The sequence below is a fragment of the Lepidochelys kempii genome, chromosome 5 (assembly GCF_965140285.1).
Source record: "Lepidochelys kempii isolate rLepKem1 chromosome 5, rLepKem1.hap1, whole genome shotgun sequence".
Taxonomy (NCBI): domain Eukaryota; kingdom Metazoa; phylum Chordata; order Testudines; family Cheloniidae; genus Lepidochelys; species Lepidochelys kempii.
Genome location: NC_136384.1, coordinates 284,182 through 310,694, shown reverse-complemented (window position 1 = coordinate 310,694; position 26,513 = coordinate 284,182). Strand labels below are relative to the sequence as shown.

The 26,513-nt window shown below is 53.8% G+C and overlaps 1 protein-coding gene across 13 annotated transcripts in view; it reads left to right on the top strand.

The window, feature by feature from the left end:
* Positions 1-26,513, top strand: part of TPM2 (tropomyosin 2) — a 57,712-nt gene that overhangs the window by 14,168 nt on the left and 17,031 nt on the right. For 2 of the 13 annotated variants that reach the window (XM_073343236.2, XM_073343244.2), the window contains 7 exons: positions 2,452-2,585; positions 7,692-7,809; positions 8,248-8,318; positions 9,759-9,834; positions 10,050-10,112; positions 11,233-11,302; positions 16,008-16,309. In XM_073343236.2, coding sequence (XP_073199337.1) covers positions 2,452-2,585; positions 7,692-7,809; positions 8,248-8,318; positions 9,759-9,834; positions 10,050-10,112; positions 11,233-11,302; positions 16,008-16,090 — 615 coding nt within the window. In that variant the 3' untranslated portion in view covers positions 16,091-16,309. The other 11 variants (XM_073343234.2, XM_073343242.2, XM_073343239.2 and 8 more) reach the window with 6 other exon arrangements.

Genomic DNA, 26,513 nt, shown 5'->3' with positions numbered 1-26,513 from the left:
TCTGGCCTCTCCCCGCCCCCCACCACTGCCCATGCTCTCATCCCACTCCCTGTCCCGCCCCACCCCAGTCTCCTCTGCCCTGGCTCGCCTACCCCCTTCCCTTCACCCCAGGGAACCCAGCCTGTGGGGAAGGGGTGGTGCTTGGAGCCTGGGAATATGCTGGTTTCTGGCCTTTGGGGCTCCTTGCAGCCTGGCCTTGGCTGTGGGCCAGCCCCATGGAGGCGCTTTGCCGGATTCCGTCCCTGGGGACTGTAAATCAGGGAGGGCTCAGGCCTGGCCCAGCTCTGCCCCCCAGGCTGAGGAGCCCAGCCAACCTCCAGCCAGAGGTGGCAGAGAGTGACCGGGGCCCCGAGGGCATCCGCAGGCCCCCCAGCCTCGAGGTCCCCTCCCCAGCCTGGCCAGTGCTGCCTCCGGCAGCCGGGGGGGGGAGGGAACCCTGCACGGGCAGCCTTGCTGGCTTCAGTAAACAGGAAACCCACAAGTTGTTCCAATCTCCTTTTTGGGAGCGAATCTGTGCCGGGCATTCCTGCTCCTTTACTCAGCGCTCTGCAAACCCAAACGCTGCCCCGCGCCACCCTGCCGGGGAAGAGTACCACCTCCCTCGCCGGGCTCAGGGGGCCGGTGGGGGCCAGCCAGGACTGGCCGGGCTGGGCTCTGGCTCACAGGGGCGTGTGGGGGGCTCCTGGGCTGTGTCTGCCCTGCAGCGGGAGCCAGCCTCCGAGCCTGGGACAGTCGTGTGCTGGTGGGGCCTGAGGTCGGGCACTAAACGAGCAGTGTGGAGACTGCGGCCCCCTGAGCTCAGAGCCAACATCGGCCGGGCGTGAAGGCCCTGCTCGCACAAGTCTGTCTGCCCAGGCTGGCATGCTGACCGGACTGGGCTTTGGCTTGGGGTGGGGTGGGGTGTCTGTCTGTCCATCCATCCCTCTGTCTATCCGTTCTTAGGACGGGGCTGGACTCTGGGAGCACTGGCACCGACTCCGGGGTGCTTTGGGGCTGGAGCACCCACGGAAAAAAAATAGAGGGTGCTCAGCACCCGCCAGCGCCAATCAGTGGTTTGGCAGCACCTCTGATGAGCTAATCAGGAGCGCTGCCAAACAGCTGTTTGATGGCTGGGGGAGAGGCTTGGGGGAGGGCGGAGAGCAGTGAGCAGCAGGTGGGTGGGGCCTCGGGGTGGAGCAGGGGCAGGAAGAGGCGAAGTGAGGACGGGGCCTTGGGGCGGAGCAGGGATGGAGAGTGCCCCCCCACACACACACACACCCGGGAAAACTAGAAGTCAGCGCCTATGTCTGGGAGGACGGTGCAGGGGCCACTGGGGGCAGTTCCTTGGGGCTGAGCTGGACTCTGGGGAGAGGTGCAGGATTCACTGGACTCAGGCGCTGGCTAGATTGTGTGGTCCAAAACCCAGATGAGATGTCAGGAATACAGAATAGGATGGAGAGTAAGATGGAGAATTTTGAATGGTTTTATGTAAATCAATGGTTTGGCCTCCCTTGGGCACCCTGTCTCAGAAAGGATATTGCAGAATTAGAGGGGTTCAGAGAAGGGTGATGAGAATGATCAGGGGCCTGGAAAAACTCCTGTGAGGGGAGAGTGCACTGATCAAGATTGTGAGTTAGAGAGACAAATAAGAGGGGGACATGACAAAAGCATCTAAAGCAATCAATGGTCTAGAGCAGGCGTTCTCAAACTGGGGGGTGTAACCTCTCAGGGGCTCGCGAGGTTATTATGTGGGGGTCACGAGCTGTCAGCATCCACCCCCAAACCCCGCTTTGCCTCCAGCATTTATAACAGTGTTAAATATTTAAAAAGTGTTTTTAATTTATAAGGGGGGTCGGACTCAGAGGCTTGCTGTGTGAAAGGAGTCACCAATACAAAAATTTGAGAACCGCTGATCTAGAGAATGTAGATTGGGAACTTCTGCTATCCCTGAACCCAGGGTCAGTGAAAGAAATTTAAAGGTAGCAAATTAAAAAGTAACAGAAGGAAATGCTTTGTCACACAATTCATAATTATCCTGTGGAACTCACTGCCACAAGACATTCGGGCCAAAATTTAGCCCAATTCAAAGAAGGATTGGATCCTTATATAGATAAGAATATCCAGGGCTATCCTAGTTACTGCTACCATAAATTCTGGCAAGTATACTCAACCTCGTGCTTCAGGGGCTTGAGCCAATCTCAAAGAATTCGAGACCAGGACAAGATTTGGTGTGGGGGCAGATTATTCCACCTCTCCCTACTGTGGGCATCTTGCACGTACCTTTGAAGCATCTGATGCTGGCCCCTCTCAGAGGCCGGCAGTTGTGCAGGATGGACCCCTGGCTGATCCAGGCAGTGATTCCTGTGGCCTCTGTGCAGGGTCCCAGTGCTGAGGGGCTCATGCACTTTCAGTGGCTCTCGGCCCTTTTCCAGCTCTGGGGTGGGACTGACTCTGGTGCTGCTTCTCCCTCAGGCTGAGTCTGATGTGGCCTCCCTGAACCGCCGTATCCAGCTGGTGGAAGAGGAGCTGGACCGAGCCCAGGAGCGCCTGGCCACTGCGCTGCAGAAGCTGGAGGAGGCTGAGAAAGCAGCTGATGAGAGCGAGAGGTGTGTGGTTGGTGGGAAGGGAGGAGTATGGAGGGGGATGTGGCTTGGCAGCTGCGGGGGGAGGGCACGAGTTGGCCTGGATGTGGCCGCTTGCCCCCATGGGATTGCTCCGGGATTGCTCCAACCCCCCCGTCCCATGGAAGTGGGGTCCTGCTGGTGTCACAGACAGCAACGGGCAGCTGGGCCCCATGCTAAGCCCCATGTCAGGGCGAGATGGGGGCAGGAGCGGTGGATGCGCCCTGAAGGTGGAGGGCCCACAGGCACTCTTCTCACAAGGCCCCGCCCCTTCCCACAAGGCCCCGTTCCCATGCCGCCTCTTGCCCCCAACACCCCGCTTGCTCTTCTCCACTCCTTTTGGCCTCCTCCCCCGTCTCTCGCTCTTAGGGGAAGTGCATAGCCCTCCCACTTTTAAAAGTGCAGGGGCCATGGCCCCCTAGCTGCCCCTTTTGGCATCCCTGGACGGGGGCAGTTTGGGGCAGGAGATCAGGCTGCAGATAAGATTGCAGCACGACAGCAGCCTGCCCGAGGCCGGCTGTGCTCTCGGTTGCCATGAGCGGTATGTTGGACAGTTGAAAGTGCCAGTTACTGCTCTCAAACAGGGGCACCTCCGGCCTCTTCTCTCTTGCTCGGCAGGGTCATGTGGCCCCTGGAGCAGGCTCAGCTTGTGCCAGCACTAAGATTTCATGGGGCTTTTCAAAAGCTAGGGTCTAGCTCTCTAGACTTCAAGTATCACAGCGACTGGGACGGGAGCTCTGGGAGGTGTGAACTGCCCCGCATGGTGGGGACCTCACCAAGGTGTTGACTCTAAAGCCTAACGATAACACTTTTGCAATGTCCTAATTAATTAGTCAGTTGCTAATCGTTTGGCCTTCAGGAGGGGGCAGAAGGGAGGTAATGCGGAGACACACACACAAAGGTAGTGAAAGGGAGCGGATGGCAAACGTGGCTGGGGAAAGGAGACGCAGAGGACAGAAACAGCTCCCAGAAATGGTCCTGAAGGGGAGCGTGTTCCCGCTGGGTGATGCTGGTTGTGGCTGTAAGGTGCTGAGCAGATAACAAATAGAGTTTCCCCCATGCTCTATGCAAATTCTTAGTGACCCCTGAGTGGGTTCTGCCATTCATGGCGGAGTGTCTAGAGTTCAGAATATATACCCAGCCTGCGGGCCATAATTAAAAGGGGACTTAGGCCTTCCCCAGGGAGCAAGTGACAGTCCTGCTCTAGGTGATATTTGTTGTCTCAGGCAGGGCTCATCAGTCCTGAAACTCTTTCTTTCCCCACGCTGACTGCTGAGGTCTCTGGGCACCTTCCAGCTGCGTGTTAAGCCCTGTGGCTAACATCTGTCACGCGTGCCTGTCCTCTCCCCAGGTGAGGACCCAGTTGTGCAGTGCAGGGCTTGATTTTGGTAGGGCTATTAGGTTTTTTGAACACGTCCATGCTGCCCAGTGTCTGTGTCAGCAAAGGAGAGCTGGAAAAGCACACTGGCCCTGGGACTGGAAGGTGGGGAGTTTGTGATGGTACTAGGCCCCTGAGGGAGTTCTTTTCACAGTCTCAGCTGGTCCCAGAAAGCTCTGTCTCGCATCCAGATGCACTGTAGCCTCCAGGGGGAGAGTCCCATTGTGCCAAGGAGCAGAATTGGTGATCAGGGCTTCGTCCTGGAGCTTTAGGTCCTTCTAGATATGCTGGACCCAGGCCATTGAGCATCTTGGAAATAAGGACCAAGGCCGGACTCTCTCTTCTACGGGAAACCAGTGTGGAGAGCAGGGAACTGGTCAGATGTACAAATTCAGCACTAGTGTAGTGCAGGGTAGTCTCCTGGAAAGCCCAGTAGTCTGCCCTGTCCTCTAGAAGCCACCAGTCAACCCTGAAGACCTCTCCAGCCTCCTGTTCCATGGTAAAATAATCAAGGCTCCAACATGCACCGTGATTGTGGATGCACGGGCTCCAACCAAGCTCCAACATGCGCCGTGATTGTGGATGCACGGGATTCTGGGTTCAGACTAATGCACAACACAGAGACCGCTCTAGTGGCGCTGAGAGGTTGCCTTGGGCCATGGATGCAGGTAAGGTCACCATGCTCATGCTGCCGCACTGCAGTGGACCACAGGTACTAACTCACCTACGTGACAGAGGAGCCGATGGCCCAGCACTCCAGTGGGTGATCATTCCTCTCCAGCAGAACTTGGGGAGTGGAGATGTGTAGCTCCGAAGGCTCTACCCATCACCACTCCCCATGCATCACCCGCTTAGAATAATAGAATCATAGAATATCAGGGTTGGAAGGGACCTCAGGAGGTCATCTAGTCCAACCCCTTGCTCAAAGCAGGACCAATCCCCAACTAAATCATCCCAGCCAGGGCTTTGTCAAGCCTGACCTTAAAAACTTCTAAGGAAGGAAATTCCACCACCTCCCTAGGTAACGCATTCCAGTGTTTCACCACTCTCCTAGTGAAAAAGTTTTTCCTAATATCCAACCTAAACCTCCCCCACTGCAACTTGAGACCATTGCTCCTTGTTCTGTCATCTGCTACCACTGAGAACAGTCTAGAGCCATCCTCTTTGGAACCCCCTTTCAGGTAGTTGAAAGCAGCTATCAAATCCACCCTCATTCTTCTCTTCCACTAGACTAAACAATCCTATTTCCCTCAGTCTCTCCTCATAAGTCATGTGTTTCAGTCCCCTAATCATTTTTGTTGCCCTCCACTGGATGTTTTCCAGTTTTTCCACATCCTTCTTGTAGTGTGGGGTCCAAAACTGGACACAGTACTGCAGATGAGGCCTCACCAATGTCGAATAGAGGGGAACGATCACATCCTTCGATCTGCAGGCAATGCCCCTACACTTATACATCCCAAAATGCCATTGGCCTTCTTGGCAACAAGGGCACACTGATGACTCCTATCCAGCTTCTCGTCCACTGTAACCCCTAGGTCCTTTACTGCGGAACTGCTGCCGAGCCATTCGGTCCCTAGTCTGTAGCAGTGCATGGGATTCTTCCATCCTAAGTGCAGGACTCTGCTCTTGTCCTTGTTGAACCTCATCAGATTTCTTTTGGCCCAATCCTCTAATTTGTCTAGGGCCCTTTGTATCCTATCCCTACCCTCCAGCATATCTACCTCTTCTCCCAGTTTAGTGTCATCTGCAAACTTGCTGAGGGTGCAATCCACACCATCCTCCAGATCATTAATGAAGATATTGAACAAAACCGGCCCCAGGACCGACCCCTGGGGCACTCCACTTGATACCGGCTGCCAACTAGACATGGAGCCATTGATCACTACCCGTTGAGCCCGACAATCTAGCCAGCTTTCTATCCACCTTATAGTCCATTCATCCAGCCCACACTTTAACTTGCTGGCAAGAATACTGTGGGAGACTGTGTCAAAAGCTTTGCTAAAGTCAAGGAACAACACGTCCACTGCTTTCCCCTCATCCACAGAGCCGGTTATCTCTTCATAGAAGGCAATTAGATTAGTCAGGCATGACTTGCCCTTGGTGAATCCATGCTGACTGTTCCTGATCACTTTCCTCTAAGTGCGTCAGAATTGATTCCTTGAGGACCTGATCCATGAGGCCTCTCCTCAATGTCTACGTGACTCCACTGGGAGACAGAGGAAGACACCAGGGTTCAGTTGCTAACGACACTCAACTATCTACTAGTTCACCACCGATGCAGCCACCACCACGACTAAGATGTCACTCACAGTACGTCCCAGAGATCGGCTCTTGAATGGAGGGCAGTTGGCTTGCAGCTGGAGACCCCAGACAAAACCAAAGTGATGCTGTTGGAAAGATTTTGTCCCCACCTTCCATTCACCAGAGTTGTGCAAAGCCTTGGGGTCCTGTTTGACTCCTTGTTAAGTTTTGGGGGACCAGGGAGTAGCTGTCTAAAAATGCCTTATTTCATCTCCAGTTCACTAGGACTCTCTGTCCCTTCCCCCTGGCCGAGGGCCTGGACCCGATGACCCTTGTGTCCATCACTCAAGGCTGGGTCACTGTAGCTCCCTTGGCTGCCTGCCTTCTCCATGGTCCAGGCACCGGTCTGCATTGCCCACACCAGTGAGCTGCTGATCCAAGTCGACAGACTGAGCTGGCAGGGCCTGCGTTACCTGCTAACACTAGCCGGTCGACATGGCTCGGCTGGAGCTCGGACTCTGAAACCTAGGGTGGGGCTGGGCTTCGAGCCCACACTAGAGCCCGAGCTGCAACTTGAGAGTGTAGCAGGGGCCCCATGAGCCCGAGCTTGTCGACCTGGCTCAGAGGCTCACAGCTGAGGGCTACTGCTGGCTGTCTGCACAGGGGGCCCCTGCTCCTGTCCCTCCATGGGCTCCCAGCCCGTTTGGATGATTTGATCCTTTGCTGTAGGCTTTTGTGTACTATGTGGGGGCTATTTGGGCAGATGGGGTGTCAGGGCGGTGAGTATCACTAGTGGGGGAGAGGAGGGTGTAAGGGTGTCCTGAAGATGGTCAGACTGAATTTGCCTGATCTCCACTGGGAGGTTTTTCTGCAGCTGGCTCCCCTTGATGGAGAATGCTCTGTTCCCAGCTCTCCCAGGCTTTGGGCTGGGCTTTGTCATCTGCACTGTCCCAGAGGGGCCCATGCCCACTAGTGGTTTCGCTCTTACTACTGACTCTGAAGGAGGCACTCAGATGCTGTGGTGATGGGTGGCAGGACAGATACCTAACACAGAGGGTGCAGAACTAGCTCGGTGTGTGAGCTAGGATGGGGCTGAAGGGGGCTGCTAGCTCAATGCTAGGAGTATCTGACTCCATGTGGCAATGATCTGAGAGGGGTGAAGGATGTGGCAGGATGGGCACTGGGATAAGTGTGAGGCTAATTCCCAAGACTGGAAGATGATCTGGAACATGGGAATGATTTAATTCACTGGGAGGGGTGGGGTGCGCAGGGCTGCAAAAAGAGAGGGCGCATGTGCCAGATTGCAGCAGGTGTGGGGCACTCTGGCGTGGGGCAGAGCCGGGACGCTCTGGCGTGGGGCAGAGCCGGGGTGTTCTAGCTTGCTGTGAGGCAAGTTGGGTGCTCTAGATCATGCCTCAATTTCGGGGAAGTCTAGATCTCAGCCGTAACACTGTGGTTTGGATTTTCTTCAGAGGCATGAAAGTCATCGAGAACCGGGCCATGAAGGATGAGGAGAAAATGGAGCTCCAGGAGATGCAGCTGAAAGAGGCCAAGCACATAGCTGAGGAGGCCGACCGCAAATACGAGGAGGTGAGAACCAGCCCTTCCCAATGACCATCGTTCCTGGGGCTCCTGCTGACACCCCCAGGAGCACCCACGGCTCCGGCTGGCTCACACCGAGGATGGCCTAGTGCGTTGGAGCACTGCCTTGGGGGGGGGGGGGGGGTGCATGCCTCTGGGGGCTGGCAGCTCCTGGCAACACCCCCGTTCGTAGGAGAGGTCCCAGGAGAATGGAGCACGAGCAAGTGGGTCCTGCTGCTGCGGCCCCTGCCCACTCTCTGCCTGCTCCCACTGTCTCTGGGGGGGCATCTCCTCTTCCGGCTGCCACTGCCACCCTGGGGGGTGCCCCCCCATCCCGAGGCCTCTATCTGCAGCCACCACTGCAGTGCAGGGGGCTGCTGCCGAGCTGTGTTCCCGCAGGCGGGGCCTGCGCCAGGCTGACAGTCTCTCCTCTGCCGGGCCTGCCAGGTTGCCCGTAAGCTGGTGATCATTGAGGGGGAGCTGGAGCGCTCGGAAGAAAGGGCGGAGGTTGCAGAAAGGTGAGTACTGTCTCTACCCTCCGGGCAACTGGGGGAGGGCATGGGGATGGGGTTTCTCGGGCCCCTACTTTCTGCTTCTCCCCCCGCCCCCCCAGATGAGGCTGAGCTGGGATGCAGCCCTCGGGGAACTAAGCCGCGTAGGGCACTCAGCGGGCAGCCAGAGCCCATGGCTGGGGTGAGTCCCTTCCCTTGGTTCTCCAGCAGGGGGCGACACTGACCCCGTTAGAGGCACAGCATCCAGGTGCAGCGGTGAGGTTTTTATGGGGCTGACGGAGCAGGTGGCCCAATCCTAGGGGGGCCCCTGGCTCTCTGTCTCTGATCAGGCTGAATGGCAGCTGGCTCCTGCCCTGTCGCTGTCCCCTGTCCCTACGGGGCCCGGCCAGGTGGGTGGGGGTGCAAGGATTGGGAATGGTTGATCTTGTTCTCTGCTCGGTTTCCCATGGCTGAACGCTCCCCCTGGGATGCCCCCTCTCACCCCCCCAGCCGAGTGAGACAGCTGGAAGAGGAGCTGCGCACCATGGACCAAACCCTCAAATCCCTGATGGCCTCAGAGGAAGAGGTACTGGGGCAGGGAACTGGGGAGTCTCGCAGCTTCCTCTCTGTCCCTCTCCGCCTCTCTGACCCTCTGGACGTGCTGTCTCCTTTCCATCGTTCCTGTGAGATGACTCTGAGCCCTCTCCTTCTTCCCTCGCCATCCTGTGCGGCTTTGGGTCTGGTCCTAGTTCTGGGGCTGAGACAGATGGGGCTCGATGCACTGAGGGGCTGGGGTTGGAGGCGAGCTGGGCAGCCCTTGGTCTGGCTGCTGCCTGGTTCGACCCACACCTCTCCCTGGCTGCCTGCGTCACAGGGCCACTCCTTGTGCCACAGGGTGAGCTGAGCGTTGGCCGGGGCTGGGGCCCTGCAGGTGCGAGGCAGGCCCTGGTGGGGAGTGAGACCTCTCCCACTCCCTGTCTACATCTGTCTCAGCACCGCAAGAGTCTCTGTCCCAATTACTTCCCACTGTGCTGCTTGCAGGAGGAGTTCTCGCGGTCCTGTGAGGGCCCCAGGTGGGGCTGAGCTGGCAGAGGCAAATTGGGCTGGGTGGCCCTCTCACTCTGGCATCTCTGCTCTGGACTTTTGGCCCTTATTTAGGTCCAGTTACCTGCCGAGCCTGCTCAGGCAGGTGATTCACTCTACTCCTTCGCTGCCTGGGCGCAGTCTGGGGGTCTGAGCCTGCCTCTTGCGTCCCAGCCGGACTCTCCTAGGAGCTGTCACCGGGGTAGGTCAGCAGGGATGGTGGCTTGCCTGAGGTCATGGGCCACGGGCCAGGCTGGCTGTTGCTTCCTCTCCATCTGAACTGCTGTTTCTCTCTCCTGAGCTTTTTCTCTCTCTCCTTTCCTTCATTCCTCCCACCACCCTGCACCCTTCTCTCTTCCGCGCGCCCTGGCCTGCTGGGAATAGTAAATGTGGGGACCTAGAGGAAGAGCTGAAAATTGTCACCAACAACTTGAAGTCCCTGGAGGCCCAGGCCGATAAGGTAGGAACCGGAGGAGCGCAGCACCTGGCCCTGCAGCTGGCGAGGAGCAGGGCCCGAGAAGTGAGCAGAGCAGAGTGCTGCTCTCCTGGGAGATGCCCTGGGATCTGGGCAATGGTGGGGCACCTAGGGGTGGGCCTGCCAGCCTGTCGCTATGAGAGGGACCCAGCGGGTGCTACAGGGACTGGGAAGCGACTCAGGCTTGTCTTTCTTCACAGTACTCCACCAAGGAAGATAAGTACGAGGAGGAGATCAAGCTGCTGACAGACAAACTGAAGGAGGTGAGAGATGCCCAGAATCAGGGACCCTGACAGGAGGGCAGGGCCTGGTGTAATCGCCCCATCCTCCACAGGGTGCACGGGTTTGCTGCCACCCATCAGAGTGGGACTGGCTGTGGGTCACAGGTGCCGACTCCGTGGGTGCTCTGGGACTGGAGCACCCGGGGGGGAATGATGGGTCCTGAGCACCAACCAGCAGCCCCCCATCAACTCTCCCCTCACTGGCAGGCCCCACGGATCAGCGCCTCCCCCACCCTCCCGCCGCAAACAGCTGTTTCAGTGCACTGCGGGTCGGGGGGAGAAGCGAGGCTGTGGCGTGCTCGGGGAGGGGGCGGAACTGGGCGGGAAGAGGTGGGGGTGGAGCAGGGTGCAGTAGGAGGTGAGGCGGAGGTGGGGCATTGGGGGAGGTGGAGTGGGGGCAGGGCATGAGGCAGAGCTGGGGGTCGAGCACCCTCCCCGGCACACTGGAGAGTCGGCACCTGTTCTGTGGGCACAATCCCTGGGGTCATCCTTGACCCACTCTGAGTCTACTGCCCTGCTCCCCTGAGTGGCTAAAGCCACCACCCGCCTGGGCAGGATTCCCGGACTGTGCAGACGGCCAGCTTCCCCTAACACCCTACCCCAAAACCTGAGCAGTCCCCACTGCCCTTCCCCTGCCCAGCTATGTGGTTCTGATGCACTTAAGGGGCCCCGGGGTGCTGGGGGTGGGGGAGAGACAGTCATTCCTGGAGCGGAGCTGAAATTAGCAGTACAAAGGCAGATTCTGCTTTGGACAGATACATGGCTCTGAATGCTGCTGCTCCTCCAGCCATGGCCTGGGCCCCTTGTTGCAGGGCTGGAGTCACTGCAAAGCAGCTGACAGGTAGGCTAGATCTGCTGCAACTTCAGATACAAGAAAGCAGGCCAGCCGAGCCTTGCAGAAATGCTGGGGGAGTGAGTCCAACAGGAGGTTCGGCAGCTCGCCATGTCCCAGCTCCAGTAAGGGGGCCTCCATGGGGCCAAGCAGGGTAGCATCTGGCCCTCCTTTGCCTGTGGAGAGTTCTGGCCCTGAAGATGCTACCTTCTGCCCGGTTCTCCATCAGACAGTCGGTACCATAGCTAACGCCCCGTTTCCTGACCCTAGGCTGAAACCCGAGCGGAGTTTGCTGAGCGATCCGTGGCCAAGCTGGAGAAAACCATTGATGACTTAGAAGGTAGAGACCCCGCCTGCCCTTTGCCCCCCTCCCCACAGAGCACAGCCAGCCTAGGAGGCCCAGGACGTGCCTCAGGGTCTGCTCAGCCGAAACCTCCGGCCGTGGGGCTGTGGCTGAATGCTGGGATCTGGAGAGGAGGGAGGGACAGGGAGCCTGGGTGGGTCTCACAGAACGAGCTGTCCCCCAGGTGGGAATCCCAGTCTGAGGGGAGGGGAGGCAGGATCACTGTGTGATGGGCATGGGCCAGGAAGCGTCCCAGGACAAGGGGCTGGCCAGGAGCATGATAGCCAGGGAGGGAAGGAAGAGTGGCCAGGGAGCTCAGGCCGGACCAGGAGAGTCCCTTGGTGAGAAGGGGCAAGTGAAACCCTGGAGCAATGAGGTAAGGGCAGGGGTGGGAAGAACCAGTCTGGCCTATCAGAGGCCCATGCACCTGTGTGAACCCTACCCGGCACCCTCCCATGGCAGCAAGGTCTCTCTCTCTCTCTCTCTCTCTCTCACATTCACTCTCTCTTTCTCCCTCCCCGCCACTGCCCTGCTCTGCCACGGGCCGCCCCCTGCACACCCTCCTGCCTGCAGACGAAGTGTATGCTCAGAAGATGAAGTATAAGGCAATCAGTGAGGAGCTGGACAATGCACTTAACGACATCACCTCCCTCTGAGCCCCTGAGCGGTCCCAACACCATGGCACTCCACTCATGCTGTCTGCCCACCCCCTCCCACCCTGCCTGCTTGTGACCTCAGTCGCCATGGCTGCCCCTGCCTGCCTGCCTCCATCTATCCCTTGGTCTCTGCTCCCCACCACCTCTGTCAGTCTGTCCATTCCCCTCTTTGTCCCCGCAAGCTCCAGTGCTGCTGGGTGGCTGTAGTTTGCTCAGTGAAAGCTGCAGAAGAGGAGGGTCCCTGAGCAGGGACCAGCCCATAACCCAGACTGGGGAGCATCCCTGGTCCGGGATCAGCCCATCTGCAATGTGCCATGCATAAGCCTTGCTCCGGTGCTGCGTGTGGCCAGCTAGCCTGATCTGCCGAGCTGCAGCGAAGTGTCCAGTTACACAGTGGGCTGACCTCTTGCCTGGGGGTGGGGTCTGAGGATGGAAGGTGCATGGTCCCATCTCACCCCACATGCTGGGTCTCTGTCTGCTGGCCTGGGCTGATCCTCGCTCCATGGGCATGGGCTGGGGGACGGCTGCAGATTTGGATTTCTCTCTTTCCTCAAGAGCAGTTGGTGCAGACGGTAAACTAGAGAAAAGCTCCTGTTGCAGCCCAGGAGAAGCAGCCAGGGTTCCCCAGGGTACCAGCCTTCTGGCTCCCTTCTGCCTCTCCTGCTCCATGGGGCATGCTTTGTGTCAAAGGGCTGCCAAGTTCTAACACGCCCGGGGAAGATGGCAGCTGTGGGGCCAGGGGGAGGAGACGGAGGGGCGTGCCCTGGTGCAAAGGGAGCTTTACTTATGTCGGGTCCCAAGAGACGGGCACGTTTAGCCCAGCTGCTGGGAACAAGAAGGGAGTAGCTAGTGCTGGGATTGGGAGGGACAGCGTGGGCTCCACGTCCTCTGACCAAATCTGCCTGGGCTCCGCTCCCCATTGACACCCCCCTGAAGGGGATTCCCCCCAGCTGGAAGCAGCTTCTCCAAAGCTGAAGGCAGGAGGAGAGGAGAGGGTCACTCCCATGGGGTGGAAGGAAAACACGTGGGAGGCTTGGCAGCCCTTACTGCTTCCCAGTCCCTGCTCTGCATTCTTCCTGTCCTTCACACGTTACTCTTGAGTTCACATTTCATGACTTACTTTCTTTTCTGTCCTTCTGGGTCGATGCGTTGGTCTCAATAAAGCATTTTCTCTCCTTGGTTTCGCCTTTGTTTTCTTCATGCTGCTTTGGTTTTTCACCTTCACACTCATTTTCTAGCCATGTCTCATTTTCATGCCTGTACATGGCCCTTTATGGGGGGTTCTCCTGCCAGGTGTGCTCTACAACACAGATAGCCACAGGTGCTCTGACTCTGCGGGGAAGGGCTGAGCATAAGAACCTGGACAGACCCTGTGGGAAGTCCTTGAGCTCAGCCCTGCCGGTGCATCGGGGGAGGGAGAGGGACGAACGCACAGCTAGCTCCATTTGAGAGGAAGGTTCTCCTGGTCCTTGGTTCTCGGGTCCCAGCCTGAACTGAGCTAGATCATAGAATCATAGAATATCAGGGTTGGAAGGGACCCCAGAAGGTCATCTAGTCCAACCCCCTGCTCAAAGCAGGACCAATTCCCAGTTAAATCATCCCAGCCAGGGCTTTGTCAAGCCTGACCTTAAAAACCTCTAAGGAAGGAGATTCTACCACCTCCCTAGGTAACGCATTCCAGTGTTTCACCACCCTCTTAGTGAAAAAGTTTTCCCTAATATCCAATCTAAACCTCCCCCACTGCAACTTGAGACCATTACTCCTCGTTCTGTCATCTGCTACCATTGAGATCTGACCCTGTCTCTCTTTCATTGCCTGGACTTGCCCCAGCGCACACACCTTTTCACAGCCCTGACCTGGCTTCGTGTGTAGCTGAGTAGGGCAGCACTTTCCTTCCTGGAGGTTGATTGATTTTCCCCTTCAAAGAGCCTTATGTTTCTGGGTCAGAACTCACCCCAGTTTGTGCTACAAATCTCCCCAGCTCCTGGAAACATGTCCTCTTTCCTTCTCGAATGGCCTCCTTGCTGCACCATCCCCTAGCCAGACCAGAGCCTGCTCCCCTTCTGCCTGTAGACCTGAGTTCATTTCTCTTTCCTGCACTGGGCAGATGGGCTTCGGGACATACGCCCCCGGGGTTCAGCTACGCTGATAGCGTCTCTGTGCTGACCTGACTTTCTCTTTGCACTAACTCTCTCCTTTCTCTCTCTCTCTCCCTCTGCTGCCGCTGACGTCTGTTTTCTATAGCGCGCTCCCAGCAGGAGGCGGAGAAAAACCGTATTCTCACTAACGAACTGCGAGTCATCCTTAACGAACTTAACAACTGAGCCAGCCTCAGCCCATGCCCTGCTTATGTCATGTAGCCTGTGTCTCCTGGGGTGTTCCAGCCCCATCGCCCGCCCCCTCCATTGCCCAGGACATTCCCTGCAGCTCTGAGTCCTGGTAACAGGTTCCACCAGGCCAGCTGGGCCTGGGGAGTCCCTGCCCTCACCCTGCTGCTGGGTACTTGGCACATGGACCCTCACCCCCTGGCCTTACAGTTCAGAGTGACCAGCCTGCTCTGAACAGCTGGAGACTCCTGCCTCCTGAGCTGGTTGATTTTGCCCAGGGGGGAGCCTGCTGCCATCACGACCCAGAGCCCCCACCTTCCCCACAGGGGCACTGCTGAGCCAGCGCCAGCTGCCCAGGCTGGGGAGGGAGTGCCCATGTGATGGGCTGAGCCACCTGAACCCTGCCTACTCCCTCCCTACATTGTAGTGCTCCCCAAGGCAAGGGGACAGCCAGCCCCCCACCGGCTCTACCAGGAAACCACTCTTCCTAAACCACTCAACTGCTGCAGGCAAAGGCTGTCTGGATACTGCTCTTGCAGGTCATAAAATCATAGAATATCAGGGTTGGAAGGGACCCCAGAAGGTCATCTAGTCCAACCCCCTGCTCGAAGCAGGACCAATTCCCAGTTAAATCCAGCTTCTCCAGCTCCAGGAACTGTAAGGAACAGGGCGGGAGTCCAGCTACTCCGGCCCCAGCCTCTCCCAGCAGGTGCTCTAGGCAGCAGGGCAGCGGCTTTGGCTGCAGGTGGACCTCATGGAAACGCCTGTCCCAGCAAAGGCTCCGGTAGGCAGCAGGACAGAGGCTCTGGAAGGGTGAGCTCCCAGCTGAGGGTGTCATGGCGAGTCTCATTCCAGCGGAAGTGATGTAGGGGACAGCGCAGAAGCGCTGGCTGTGGGCAGGTTCCCCTGTAGCATGTTCTGTACACGAGGGCTGGAAGAACTGGCTCCTGCAGTTTCGTTAGTGCTGGTCTCTCTTCCCTCTGTGCTGTCCTCTCTCCTCCTGAGCTGCTGCCTTGCCACTGCTCCATGGATCACCGCTCCCAGCTGAATCACGGAGCAGCTGGGCAGTGCTATGCACCTTTCATCGGTCCGTGGGCAGGACTCTCTGGGGATGGACCTGGCTCTGCTGGAAGCACATGGCTGTGGAAATGAGGCTGTGCCATCTGACAGCCCCATGTGCAGTAGCACCCTGCAGGGAGCACAGGCAGAAGCCGTGGGTGTGAAGTTAGGCTGCCAGGATCTGATTGGTCTAAGCACCCTACCTGGCCTCTGAGCTATTGCTGCTCTGTGAGGTCGGGCCGTGTCCCTGGTAAGGCCTTGGCTTGGAGCTGGGGTACGTTATGGTGCTGTGTGGAAATGCTGTTCCCCAGCGACACTGAAATGTCCATTTGTGTCTGGGTTTGATCCTGTCTGGCTCGGTCTGTTTGTCCCTGTGCATGGGTGGGTCTGTCTCCGTGTGTATGTCTTGGCTTGGTCTGTCTGTCCCTGTGTATGGATGGGTCTGTCTCCTTGCGTGTCTGTCTGTGTGTCTTGGCTTGGTCTGTCTGGGCGGGTGGCTCGGTTGGTCTGTCTCTGTGCATGGGTGGGCCTGTCTCCTTGCGTGTCTGTCTGTGTGTGATTTGTGTCCGTTTTTCTGTCCATCCGTGTGGCTGATCACGTGTGGCTGGCATCTGCGTTTGTCTGTCTGGATGTGTGTCTGGATGTCCTTTGTGTTTACAGAGAATCTGGCCAGTGCCAAAGAGGAGAACGTTGGCATTCACCAAGTTCTAGACCAGACCCTGCTGGAGCTGAACAACCTCTGAGCCGCTTGAAGAGCCCCACTCTATCCACCTGCCCCTGCACCTGAACCCCATTGGCACCCTCTGGAGGCACCAAGTGAACTGCGTCATGGCCAAAGCCACACATCCATGAGAAGGGAAACCCTGCGGCCCATACCCTGGCCCTGGGGCATCTTGTCTGTGCACAGCCAGATCGGCTCTGTCCTGTCTTCATGTCCAAATATTAAAGCAAGTTTAACAAGATAGACAGATGTGTCTGGTCCTTAGCCAAGGGGGGTCAGGGGTGGGGAGAAGCTGCCCACAGCTGGGAGCCTCTGCGCCCCCCTCCCCAGCTCATTTCAGTGGGGCCCTTGGCCTGACTGGGTAGACAGATCTTGCCAAAGTATAGGAGCCAGCCCCCTCCAGTCTCTGTTGCTGAGGGGAGGGGGGGACTTGTCCACATCAGGGCTTTCCTGTCTTTGGGGTTTGATCTCCTGCGTCAATTTGTCATTGCTGCCTGTCCCTGCTCTAGAGCAGGCACCTCCATAGCACGGAGCCATCTCTCTCCATCTCCCAAAGGCAGGGAGTTTTTCCTTCTCACTCTGAAGAGACATCACTTCGGATTCCTGGTAGTTTGAGGAAATAAATTTATCTTGTTCCGTCACATCTGGGACATTGAGCTAGAATCTCTCTGTCCCCTTGGCTGCCCTGTCGCTCCTTGCTTGTTGTGCTTTGTGCCTCCCCAGCCCACCCCCAGTGCACAGTCTCTGAGTCTGGATTTGCTGAGAGGCTCCCAGAATTCTGCAGGTCTGTGCTTTCACGATCATTCTGTGCAGGGAGCTGGAGCCAGTGTGACACTTTTCAGGGTTAATGAAGGTGTCCAGGGTGACTTGCTACCACCTGCTTATGGTGTGAGGGCATCTTGTCTGTGTCCACCAGGGGAAGTTCTCCCAAAGCTACCGGCTGCAGGCAATACAGGTGATCTACTCTGGGATACTGCAAGCCCCACTCTTTCCTGCTGCAAGCTAGCAATTTACCCAGCCCACCTTGTTACAGTCACATACTCACTTCCTTGTCTTCTGGACACCTGCAATGTCCACCGATCCACTGCCTCTGTGGAAGCAGGGCAGCCCAGGTCACAGGCTTCACCCAGTTCGACACATGCCTTAGCACAGAGCTCTGGGGCGTGGCTCTAGTAAAACAAATTTGAAGTTTATTTAATGGAGCTTGAGATAAAGATTCAAATAAAAGTAAGTAAAAGGCTTTGGAAACATAAGGTTACAGGTAAAAGAAAAGCAATAAAACCCAGTCTGTGGCCTTTACTTATTAACAAGTGCCTGTCCTGTCTATTTAAGTATTTCTAACCCCCCAATCATAGAATCATAGAATATCAGGGTTGGAAGGGACCCCAGAAGGTCATCTAGTCCAACCCCCTGCTCGAAGCAGGACCAATTCCCAGTTAAATCATCCCAGCCAGGGCTTTGTCAAGTCTGACCTTAAAAACCTCTAAGGAAGGAGATTCTACCACCTCCCTAGGTAACGCATTCCAGTGTTTCACCACCCTCTTAGTGAAAAAGTTTTTCCTAATATCCAATCTAAACCTCCCCCACTGCAACTTGAGACCATTACTCCTCATTCTGTCATCTGCTACCATTGAGAACAGTCTAGAGCCATCCTCTTTGGAACCCCCTTTCAGGTAGTTGAAAGCAGCTATCAAATCCCCCCTCATTCTTCTCTTCTGCAGGCTAAACAATCCCAGCTCCCTCAGCCTCTCCTCATAAGTCATGTGTTCCAGACCCCTAATAATTTTTGTTGCCCTTCGCTGGACTCTCTCCAATTTATCCACATCCTTCTTGAAGTGTGGGGCCCAAAACTGGACACAGTACTCCAGATGAGGCCTCACCAATGTCGAATAGAGGGGAACGATCACGTCCCTCGATCTGCTCGCTATGCCCCTACTTATACGTCCCAAAATGCCATTGGCCTTCTTGGCAACAAGGGCACACTGCTGACTCATATCCAGCTTCTCGTCCACTGTCACCCCTAGGTCCTTTTCCGCAGAACTGCTGCCTAGCCATTCGGTCCCTAGTCTGTAGCTGTGCATTGGGTTCTTCCGTCCTAAGTGCAGGATCAGTCCACATAGTGCCTGTCCAGGCCAGAGAGCTGGGTCCACTTTCCATGAGATGCATACTGGCAAGTTGTCACCTCCATAATGCTAACGCCTTGTGCCCTTGCTTCCTCACTTGGACAGTCCCAGAGGTTTGGGCTCTTTTCCTAACCTGAGTGTTTCATTCACTTCAGCGCAGATCTCAGGGTCCTCTGCTCAGAGTCTTTTCTTGGGGTTCTTTTGGTTTTGTCACTGCTCAGGCCTGTGTATGGGTCAGATGGAAACCCAGGACCGGCCTAGCTCGACAGATGCTGGGTGTTCTCACTCTTGGTTGCGTTAGCTGAGCCCTAACCCGCCTGTCAAGGCTGATTCCCCAGTCTGGCACTTTGAGTGCAGAAGGTGGGGGCCCGCAAGGATTCTAAAAATTAATACTGGCCACTCCAGGCTTGTATTAAACTCCCAAGGTTACAGCTTCTCTCTGACCTTGGATAGGTAGATGCTGCCACCACCCAAGTGCAGAAACCCCCTTTTGAGAACCCAGAAAGGCACACTTGGGAATTCCTCCTTGTGGGGTACCCTAAAGCCCTTTCACCTCCCCTCTGGGGAAGAGCTGAGAAAGAAAAACAAAGGAAATCAGCTGTTGCCACCAGCTAATCAAACAACATGCACAAACCTCTTAGGACACCAAAACCCAATCCCATTCTTAAAAAAGGTAAATGTGATTAAAAACAAAAAGAAAGACAATACATCTGGAACGTAGGCTATTGCTAGATTTTAAAAGAGCAAATATAATAATTAAGCATCAAAAATGGTTTTCTTGCGGTCCAGCTTAAAGGTTACAAGCAAAACAAAAGCATTTGGGGGTTAGCACAGAGGAGGCCACAAGCCAATAAGAAATAAAAGAAATAACCCTAATCGCGTCTTCCTAGACATTCCCTGATTTATTTACATATCTGGGGTTTCAGGTAAGTAGTCTCTAGGTATGATCTGATGGTTTTTCATACCTGGCTTAAAGCTTCCTACAGCGTAGTTCAGCCCTGTTCCTGCTCTGTGTCTCCTCCCTCCAGAGAACAACAACAGACAAAAGGGGAGCCTTGTTTCAATTTTAAAAAGTTCTAGCCTTTCCATTGGCTCTTTTGGCCAGATGCCCACTCACTTCCTTTTACCTATGCATGCAGTCAGACTTCTTAACTCTTTACAGGTAAAGCAAGTAGAGAACAGTTACCAAGAGGGATTTTATAGCTAACTGGCTGTCTGGGTCCATAAAAGGAAGCTACCCTCCCCCTGTTCATTTATCAAACCATCCCAGGTCACCTGCTTCAGCTCCAGTTGTTTGGAACCTCAGATCCTACATTTTACAGAACTCCTAGAATACTTCCCATGGAAATGTCTGGCAATAACCACGACGATCAGCTAGTGCTTAGCTTTTGGCAGAGACCACATGTGACCCTCCCCCACACCTTTGGTCAAGTATTGCAAAGCTGGGCAAGACAAGAGGGGTGAGGTAGTATCTTTTATTGGACCAACTTCTGTTGGTGACAGAGACAAGCTTTCGCAGTTACACTGAGTTTCCTCAGGTCTGGGAAACTCACAGCTAAATATAAGGTGGAAGAAATTGTTTAGTGTAAGTAGTAATGTATTTCAAGGAACGATTCATGGTGAAGTGGCCAATTAACACCCTGGAGGGAAAGGAAAGGGGGAGATAAGAAGGAAGTTCTGTGTGGGGTGGGTGTTAGTGGATTACAGATTAGTGTAATAAGCCATAAATCCAGTGTCTTTGGTCAGTCCGTGATTTTTAGGGGCTAGCAAAGTTATGAATTTAAGCTCTCATGCTCATCTATTGAAAATATTGTGCAGGTTTCCTTTGAGACTAAGGCCTGAGTGATCACTTTGTGAAACACGTTCAACCATTTCGTTTTCCCTTGAGAGTTTATCAAGAACATAGTGATTGTCTGGTTTCACCCACATAGTTGTTATTGGGGCATTTAGTGCACTGGATAAGGTACACCTCATGTTGTGAAAGGCTTGTGTAGGAACAGTGGATCTTGAAAGGTGTGTTGGGTTGGTGTTCATCATTGTAGCAGTGGTGATATGTCTGCAGGTTTGGCATCTGTTGTACTGGCAGGGTCTGGTGTGTCCTTGTAGTGCAGCAGAGTGGCCTCCCTCTGGACTTGAAAGCAAGAGAGCACTACACTCCCGCTGCTGGGTGGAGCCAAAACTGCCCCACCCCCTGTGCAGGAAATACTGGGACAGGACAGGAAGTATAAAGGGAGGGCCCTGCAACTTGGTTGGGTGGGAGCCAGGGAAGGAGGCAGATGTCTCCACTCTGCTGCAGTGCTGAACCTGTGCTATGCAGCACCTTGCCCCTGGGGAACACCGATCCTGGTGATGAGTTGCTGGGAGTGCCATCCACATTGTACCATGAGGAGGCAGAGGACCCTGAGACTTTGGAACTCCCCCCTCCACACACACCCCCCCAGTCTGTGGTAGGAAGTAGTCCAAGGAAACCCGATGTAGGATTCCCACTGACCCAGTGGTGGAACCATTCATCACTGTTTGGGCCCTGGGCTGTGACCTGGTGGAGTAGGGTGGGCCCAGGCCCCTGGGGTGCTGGCCTATTCACCCCTGGGCCAGAAGGTCTGTGCATTATTTGTGTGTTGTCCCAGCTAGGAGACTGTGGGCCCAGACTGTGTTTGCTGGCTGCTGTAACCAGGCTAGGCTAAAGCCTGCTCCCTGCTCTGTCCCGCCCAGTAGCTCAGAGCTGCCTGGATAGACTGTTGATTTCTGTCTCCCCACCCCTGGAGACTGTAAGCTAAAGACTGTTCATGCTCTGCCCCATCTAGAGGGCCAGAACCCAGACTCTTGATTGGTGACAGCCCTAGCCCAGAGACACTGGGCTAAAGATTGCTTCCTGCCCTGCGCTGCCTGAGGGAGCTAGCACTCCAGCCTGCTAATGGTTGTTTGCCTCTGCAAGGAGGCTGCGACCTGTGAACTGCTTATGGCTCTGCCCCGCCAGCAGGAGCCCAAGTGCTGCTGTCTGATGCAGCGAGACAGGGTGGCCTCCCTCCCCCATTTGTGTGTGAGAGACCACAACACTTGGTGGAGAATGCGGGCATCATCCATGCCCTGAGATAAGGGGATGAGCTTAGGACAGCATTAAATCGGCCCCCCTCTCACTGGTCTGGAAAGGATGGAGGTAAAAAAAATTGATCAAATGGCTTGCTGAGGAGCAACAGCAGGCAGCGCAGCTCCAGCAGCAGCAGCAACAACAAATGCAACAGCTGAGAATCAGCAACAGCAATTGGTCTGAGAGCCAGGGGCCCAACACCCTTATAGACAACTGCATTGCTCGCATCAGCTTGATGCACTCATACCAACCCCTGGGGGCTCCAACCCCAGGGGAGCAGTGGCCCCAACTGACCTCACTGTGCTTGTGTGCTTGGCAAAAATGGGCCCTGAGGACAACCCAGTGCCTTTCTCAATGCCTTTGAGAGGGTCGCCTCAGCAGCTAAGTGGCCTCTTAAGCAGTGGGCCACCCTTTTGGCCTCTTATGTGATGGGCCTGGCTCAGGATGCCTACAGGGGGCTCCTGGCAGGGGAAGCCCAAGACTCAGGTCAGCTGAAGCCTGCAATTCTCGATGCGCTCAAGATCACACCAGAGACATTCTGGCAGCAACTCCAGGAGAAGACCTACCCGCCCAAGGCCTGACCGAGGGTTGTAGCCCAACAGCCAAAGGACGTGTGCTGGCAGTGCCTACAGCCCTAAGAGCGTACTGGTGCTGAAGTCACTGAACAAGTCATCCTTGAGCAGTTCATACATGTCATAGAATCATAGAATCATAGAATATCAGGGTTGGAAGGGACCCCAGAAGGTCATCTAGTCCAACCCCCTGCTCAAAGCAGGACCAATTCCCAGTTAAATCATCCCAGCCAGGGCTTTGTCAAGCCTGACCTTAAAAACCTCTAAGGAAGGAGATTCTACCACCTCCCTAGGTAACGCATTCCAGTGTTTCACCACCCTCTTAGTGAAAAAGTTTTTCCTAATATCCAATCTAAACCTCCCCCACTGCAACTTGAGACCATTACTCCTCGTTCTGTCATCTGCTACCATTGAGAACAGTCTAGAGCCATCCTCTTTGGAACCCCCTTTCAGGGAGTTGAAAGCAGCTATCAAATCCCCCCTCATTCTTCTCTTCTGCAGGCTAAACAATCCCAGCTCCCTCAGCCTCTCCTCATAACTCATGTGTTCCAGTCCCCTAATAATTTTTGTTGCCCTTCGCTGGACTCTCTCCAATTTATCCACATCCTTCTTGTAGTGTGGGGCCCAAAACTGGACACAGTACTCCAGATGAGGCCTCACCAATGTCGAATAGAGGGGAACGATCACGTCCCTCGATCTGCTCGCTATGCCCCTACTTATACATCCCAAAATGCCATTGGCCTTCTTGGCAACAAGGGCACACTGCTGACTCATATCCAGCTTCTCGTCCACTGTCACCCCTAGGTCCTTTTCTGCAGAACTGCTGCCTAGCCATTCGGTCCCTAGTCTGTAGCTGTGCATTGGGTTCTTCCGTCCCAAGTGCAGGACCCTGCACTTATCCTTAATGTCCTCCCAGTACAAGGAAGAACCGGGGGCCTTTGCCACTGGCCGCCAACCTTGAGTGCAGCCATGGCCTTCATGGAGGACTCTTTGGCTGCAGAGACTGCTGTCGGGGCCAATGGCCCTGATGATGGCCAGCGCCAGAGAAGAGAGGATCCAGAGCCAAAGGAACTAACCCAGGCCCGGTCCAAGACGCCATGAAGGACGCGACACCATCAATCCTCAATATCCATCCCATGCATCTCAGAGAATAGATAAGAATGGCCATACTGGGTCAGACCAAAGGTCCATCAAGCCCAGTATCCTGTCCTCTGACAGTGGCCAATGGCAGGTGCCCCAAAGGGAATGAACAGACAGGGCATGGATCACTTGATGATAACCTATCACCCAATCCCAGCTTCTGGCAAACAGAGGCTAAGGACACCATTCCTGCCCATCCTGGCTAATAGGTCCATCAATGGCTATCTTCCATGAACCTATCTAGCTCCCTTTTGAACCCTGTTATAGTATTGACTTTCACAACACCCTCTGGCAAGGAGTTCCAGAGGTCGACAGTGCGTTGCATGAAAAAATACTTTCTTGTTTTTGTTTTAAACCTGCTACCTATTAATTTCATTTGGTGGCCCCATGTTCTTGTATTATGAGAAGGAGTAAATAACACTTCCTTATTTACTTTCTCTATTACCACTCATGATTTTATAGACCTCTATCATATCTCCCCTTATTCGCCTCTTTTCCAAGCTGAAAAGTCCCAGTCTTATTAATCTCTCCTCATATGGAAGCCATTGTATACCCCTAATGATTTTTGTTGCCCTTTTCTGAACCTTTCCCAATTCCAATATATCTTTGTTTTTAGATGGGGCGACCACATCTGCACGCATCTGTGGGCATACCATGGATTTATATAGAGGCAATATGATATTTTCTGTCTTATTATCTATCCCTTTCTTAATGATGCTGTGACGTTATTGACATAAGCTGGGACCGTATAGATCGTTGTTGCAACCAAAGTCCTGTAGTGGCACCAAATCTTGTATAAAGGGGGTCAAATGAGGTGTCTAAGACAAGGTTATGGTTTGCTGGTTATGATTATGCTGTCTATATGTGTGTATAATTTTTATAGTTAAAGTTATTATATTGGCTCTATACTGTCTGTATTTCAAACCTGTGCTATGCTTCTGGGGAACACTCCAGACAAGTTGGTGTCAGCTCTGCCTAGCCTGCTTGATGGCCCATTAAGGACCATTAGCTATACAATTGACCCATTAAGAGAAGGCAGACATGCCTTAAGAAAAGGAGTACTTGTGGCACCTTAGAGACTAACCAATTTATTTGAGCATGAGCTTTCGTGAGCTACAGCTCACTTCATCGGATGCATGCCGTGGAAACTGCAGCAGACTTTATATACATACAGAGAATATGAAACAATACCTCCTCCCACCCCACTGTCCTGCTGGTAATAGCTTATCTAAAGTGATCATCAAGTTGGGCCATTTCCAGCACAAATCCAGGTTTTCTCACCCTCCACCCCCACACACAAATTCACTCTCCTGCTGGTGATAGCCCATCCAAAGTGACAACTCTCTACACAATGTGCATGATAATCAAGTTGGGCCATTTCCTGCACAAATCCAGGTTCTCTCACCCCCTCACCCCCCTCCCAAAAACCACACACACAAACTCACTATCCTGCTGGTAATAGCTCATCCAAAGTGACCACTCTGGTATGCAGGGACCTGATGATGGACAGAACTCTGAGGTTTTTCCAGGCCATGGGATGGGCACCTTGTCTTTGGAACAAAGAAAGAAAGACCACATGGCAAGAGACTATAAAAAGCTGCTGCAGCTCCTCCATCTGGTATTCAATCCTGCTTCATACCTCTGGAGGAACTTTGCTACACTGAAGCTGTGAACCAAGGACTGATAGCCCATCCCAGCTGTGGATGTTCTCCAGAGATTTGATTTATTCTATCACTGCTGCAAGCCTGAACCAAGAACTTTGCCATTACTGTATATAATTGATTCCATTTAACCAATTCTAGCTCCCATCTCTATCTTTTTCCTTTTATGACTAAACCTTTAGATTTTAGATTCTAAAGGATTGGCAACAGCATGATTTGTGGGTAAGATCTGGTTTGTATATTGACCTGGGTCTGGGGCTTGGTCCTTTGGGATCAAGAAAACCTTTTTTCTTTTACTGGGGTATTGGTTTTCATAACTTTTTGTCCCCATAACGAGTGGCACTGGTGGTGATACTGGGAAACTGGAGTGTCTAAGGGAATTGCTTGGGTGACTTGTGGTTAGCCAGTGGGGTGAGACAAAAGTCTTCTCTGTTTGACTGGTTTGGTTTGCCTTAGAGGTGGAAAAACCCCAGCCTTGGGCTGTAACTGCCCTGCTTTAAGCAATTTGTCCTGAATTGGCACCTCTCAGCTGGGTCCCGCCAGAACCAGCCTCGTTACAGATGCCCAGAATTCTGATCGTTTTTTTCAGTGCCACTGCACATTGAGTGGATGTTTTCAGAGAACTATCCACAATGACTCCAAGGTCTCTTCCTTGAGTGGTAACAGCTAATTTAGACCCCATCATTGTATATGTACAGTTAAGTTTATGTTTTCCAATGTGCATTACTTTGCATTTATTAACATCAAATTTCATCTGCCATTTTGTTGCCCAGTCACCCAGTTTTGTGAGATCCTTTTGTAGCTCTTCGCAGTCTTCCTGGGATTTAACTATCTTGAGTAGTTTTGTATCATCTGCAAATTTTGCCATCTCACTATTTACCCCTTTTTCCAGATCATTTATGAGTATGTTAAATAGGACTGGTCCCAGAACTTCCCTTGGGGACGCCACTATTTACCTCTCTCCATTCTAAAAACTGATCATTTATTCCTACCCTTTGTTTCCTATCTTTTAACCAGTTACTGATCCGTGAGAGGACCTTCCCTCTTATCCCATGACTGCTTATTTTGCTTAAGAGCCTTTGGTGAGGGACCTTATCGAAGGCTTTCTGAAAATGTAAATACACTATATCCATTGGATCTCCTTTGTCTGCATACTTGTTGACCCCCTCAAAGAATTCTAGTAGATTGGTGAGGCATGATTTCCCTTTACTAAAACCATGTTGACTATTTCCCAACAAATTGTTCATCTATGCGCCTGACAATTTTGTTCTTTACGATAGTTTCAACCAATTTGCCTGGTACTGAACTGAGGCTTACTGGCCTGTAGTTGACAGGGTCACCTTTGGAGCCCTTTTTAAAACTTGGCGTCACATTAGCTCTCCTACAGTAATTTGGTAGAGAAGCTGATTTAAATGATCGGTTACAGATGATAGTTAGTAGTCCTGGAATTTCACATTTGAGTTCCTTCAGAACTCTTGGGTGATACCATCAGGTCCTGGAGACTTATTATTGTTTAGTTTATCAATTTGTTCCGAAAGCTCCTCTAATGACACCTCAATTTGGGACAGTTCCTCAGATCTGTCACCCAAAAAGAATAGCTCAAGTTTGGGAATCTCCCTCACATCCTCAACAGTGACGACCGATGCAAAGAATTCATTTAGTTTCTCCGCAATGGCCTTATCATCTTTGAGTGCTCCTTTAGCATCTCGATTGTCCAGTGGCCCCACTGGCTGTTTAGGAGGCTTCCTGCTTCTGATGTATTTTTTTTTTAAATTTGCTATTACTTTTGGAGTCTTTGGCTAGCTGTTCTTCAAATTCTATTTTTGTTTAATTATATTTTTACACTTCATTTGCCAGAGTT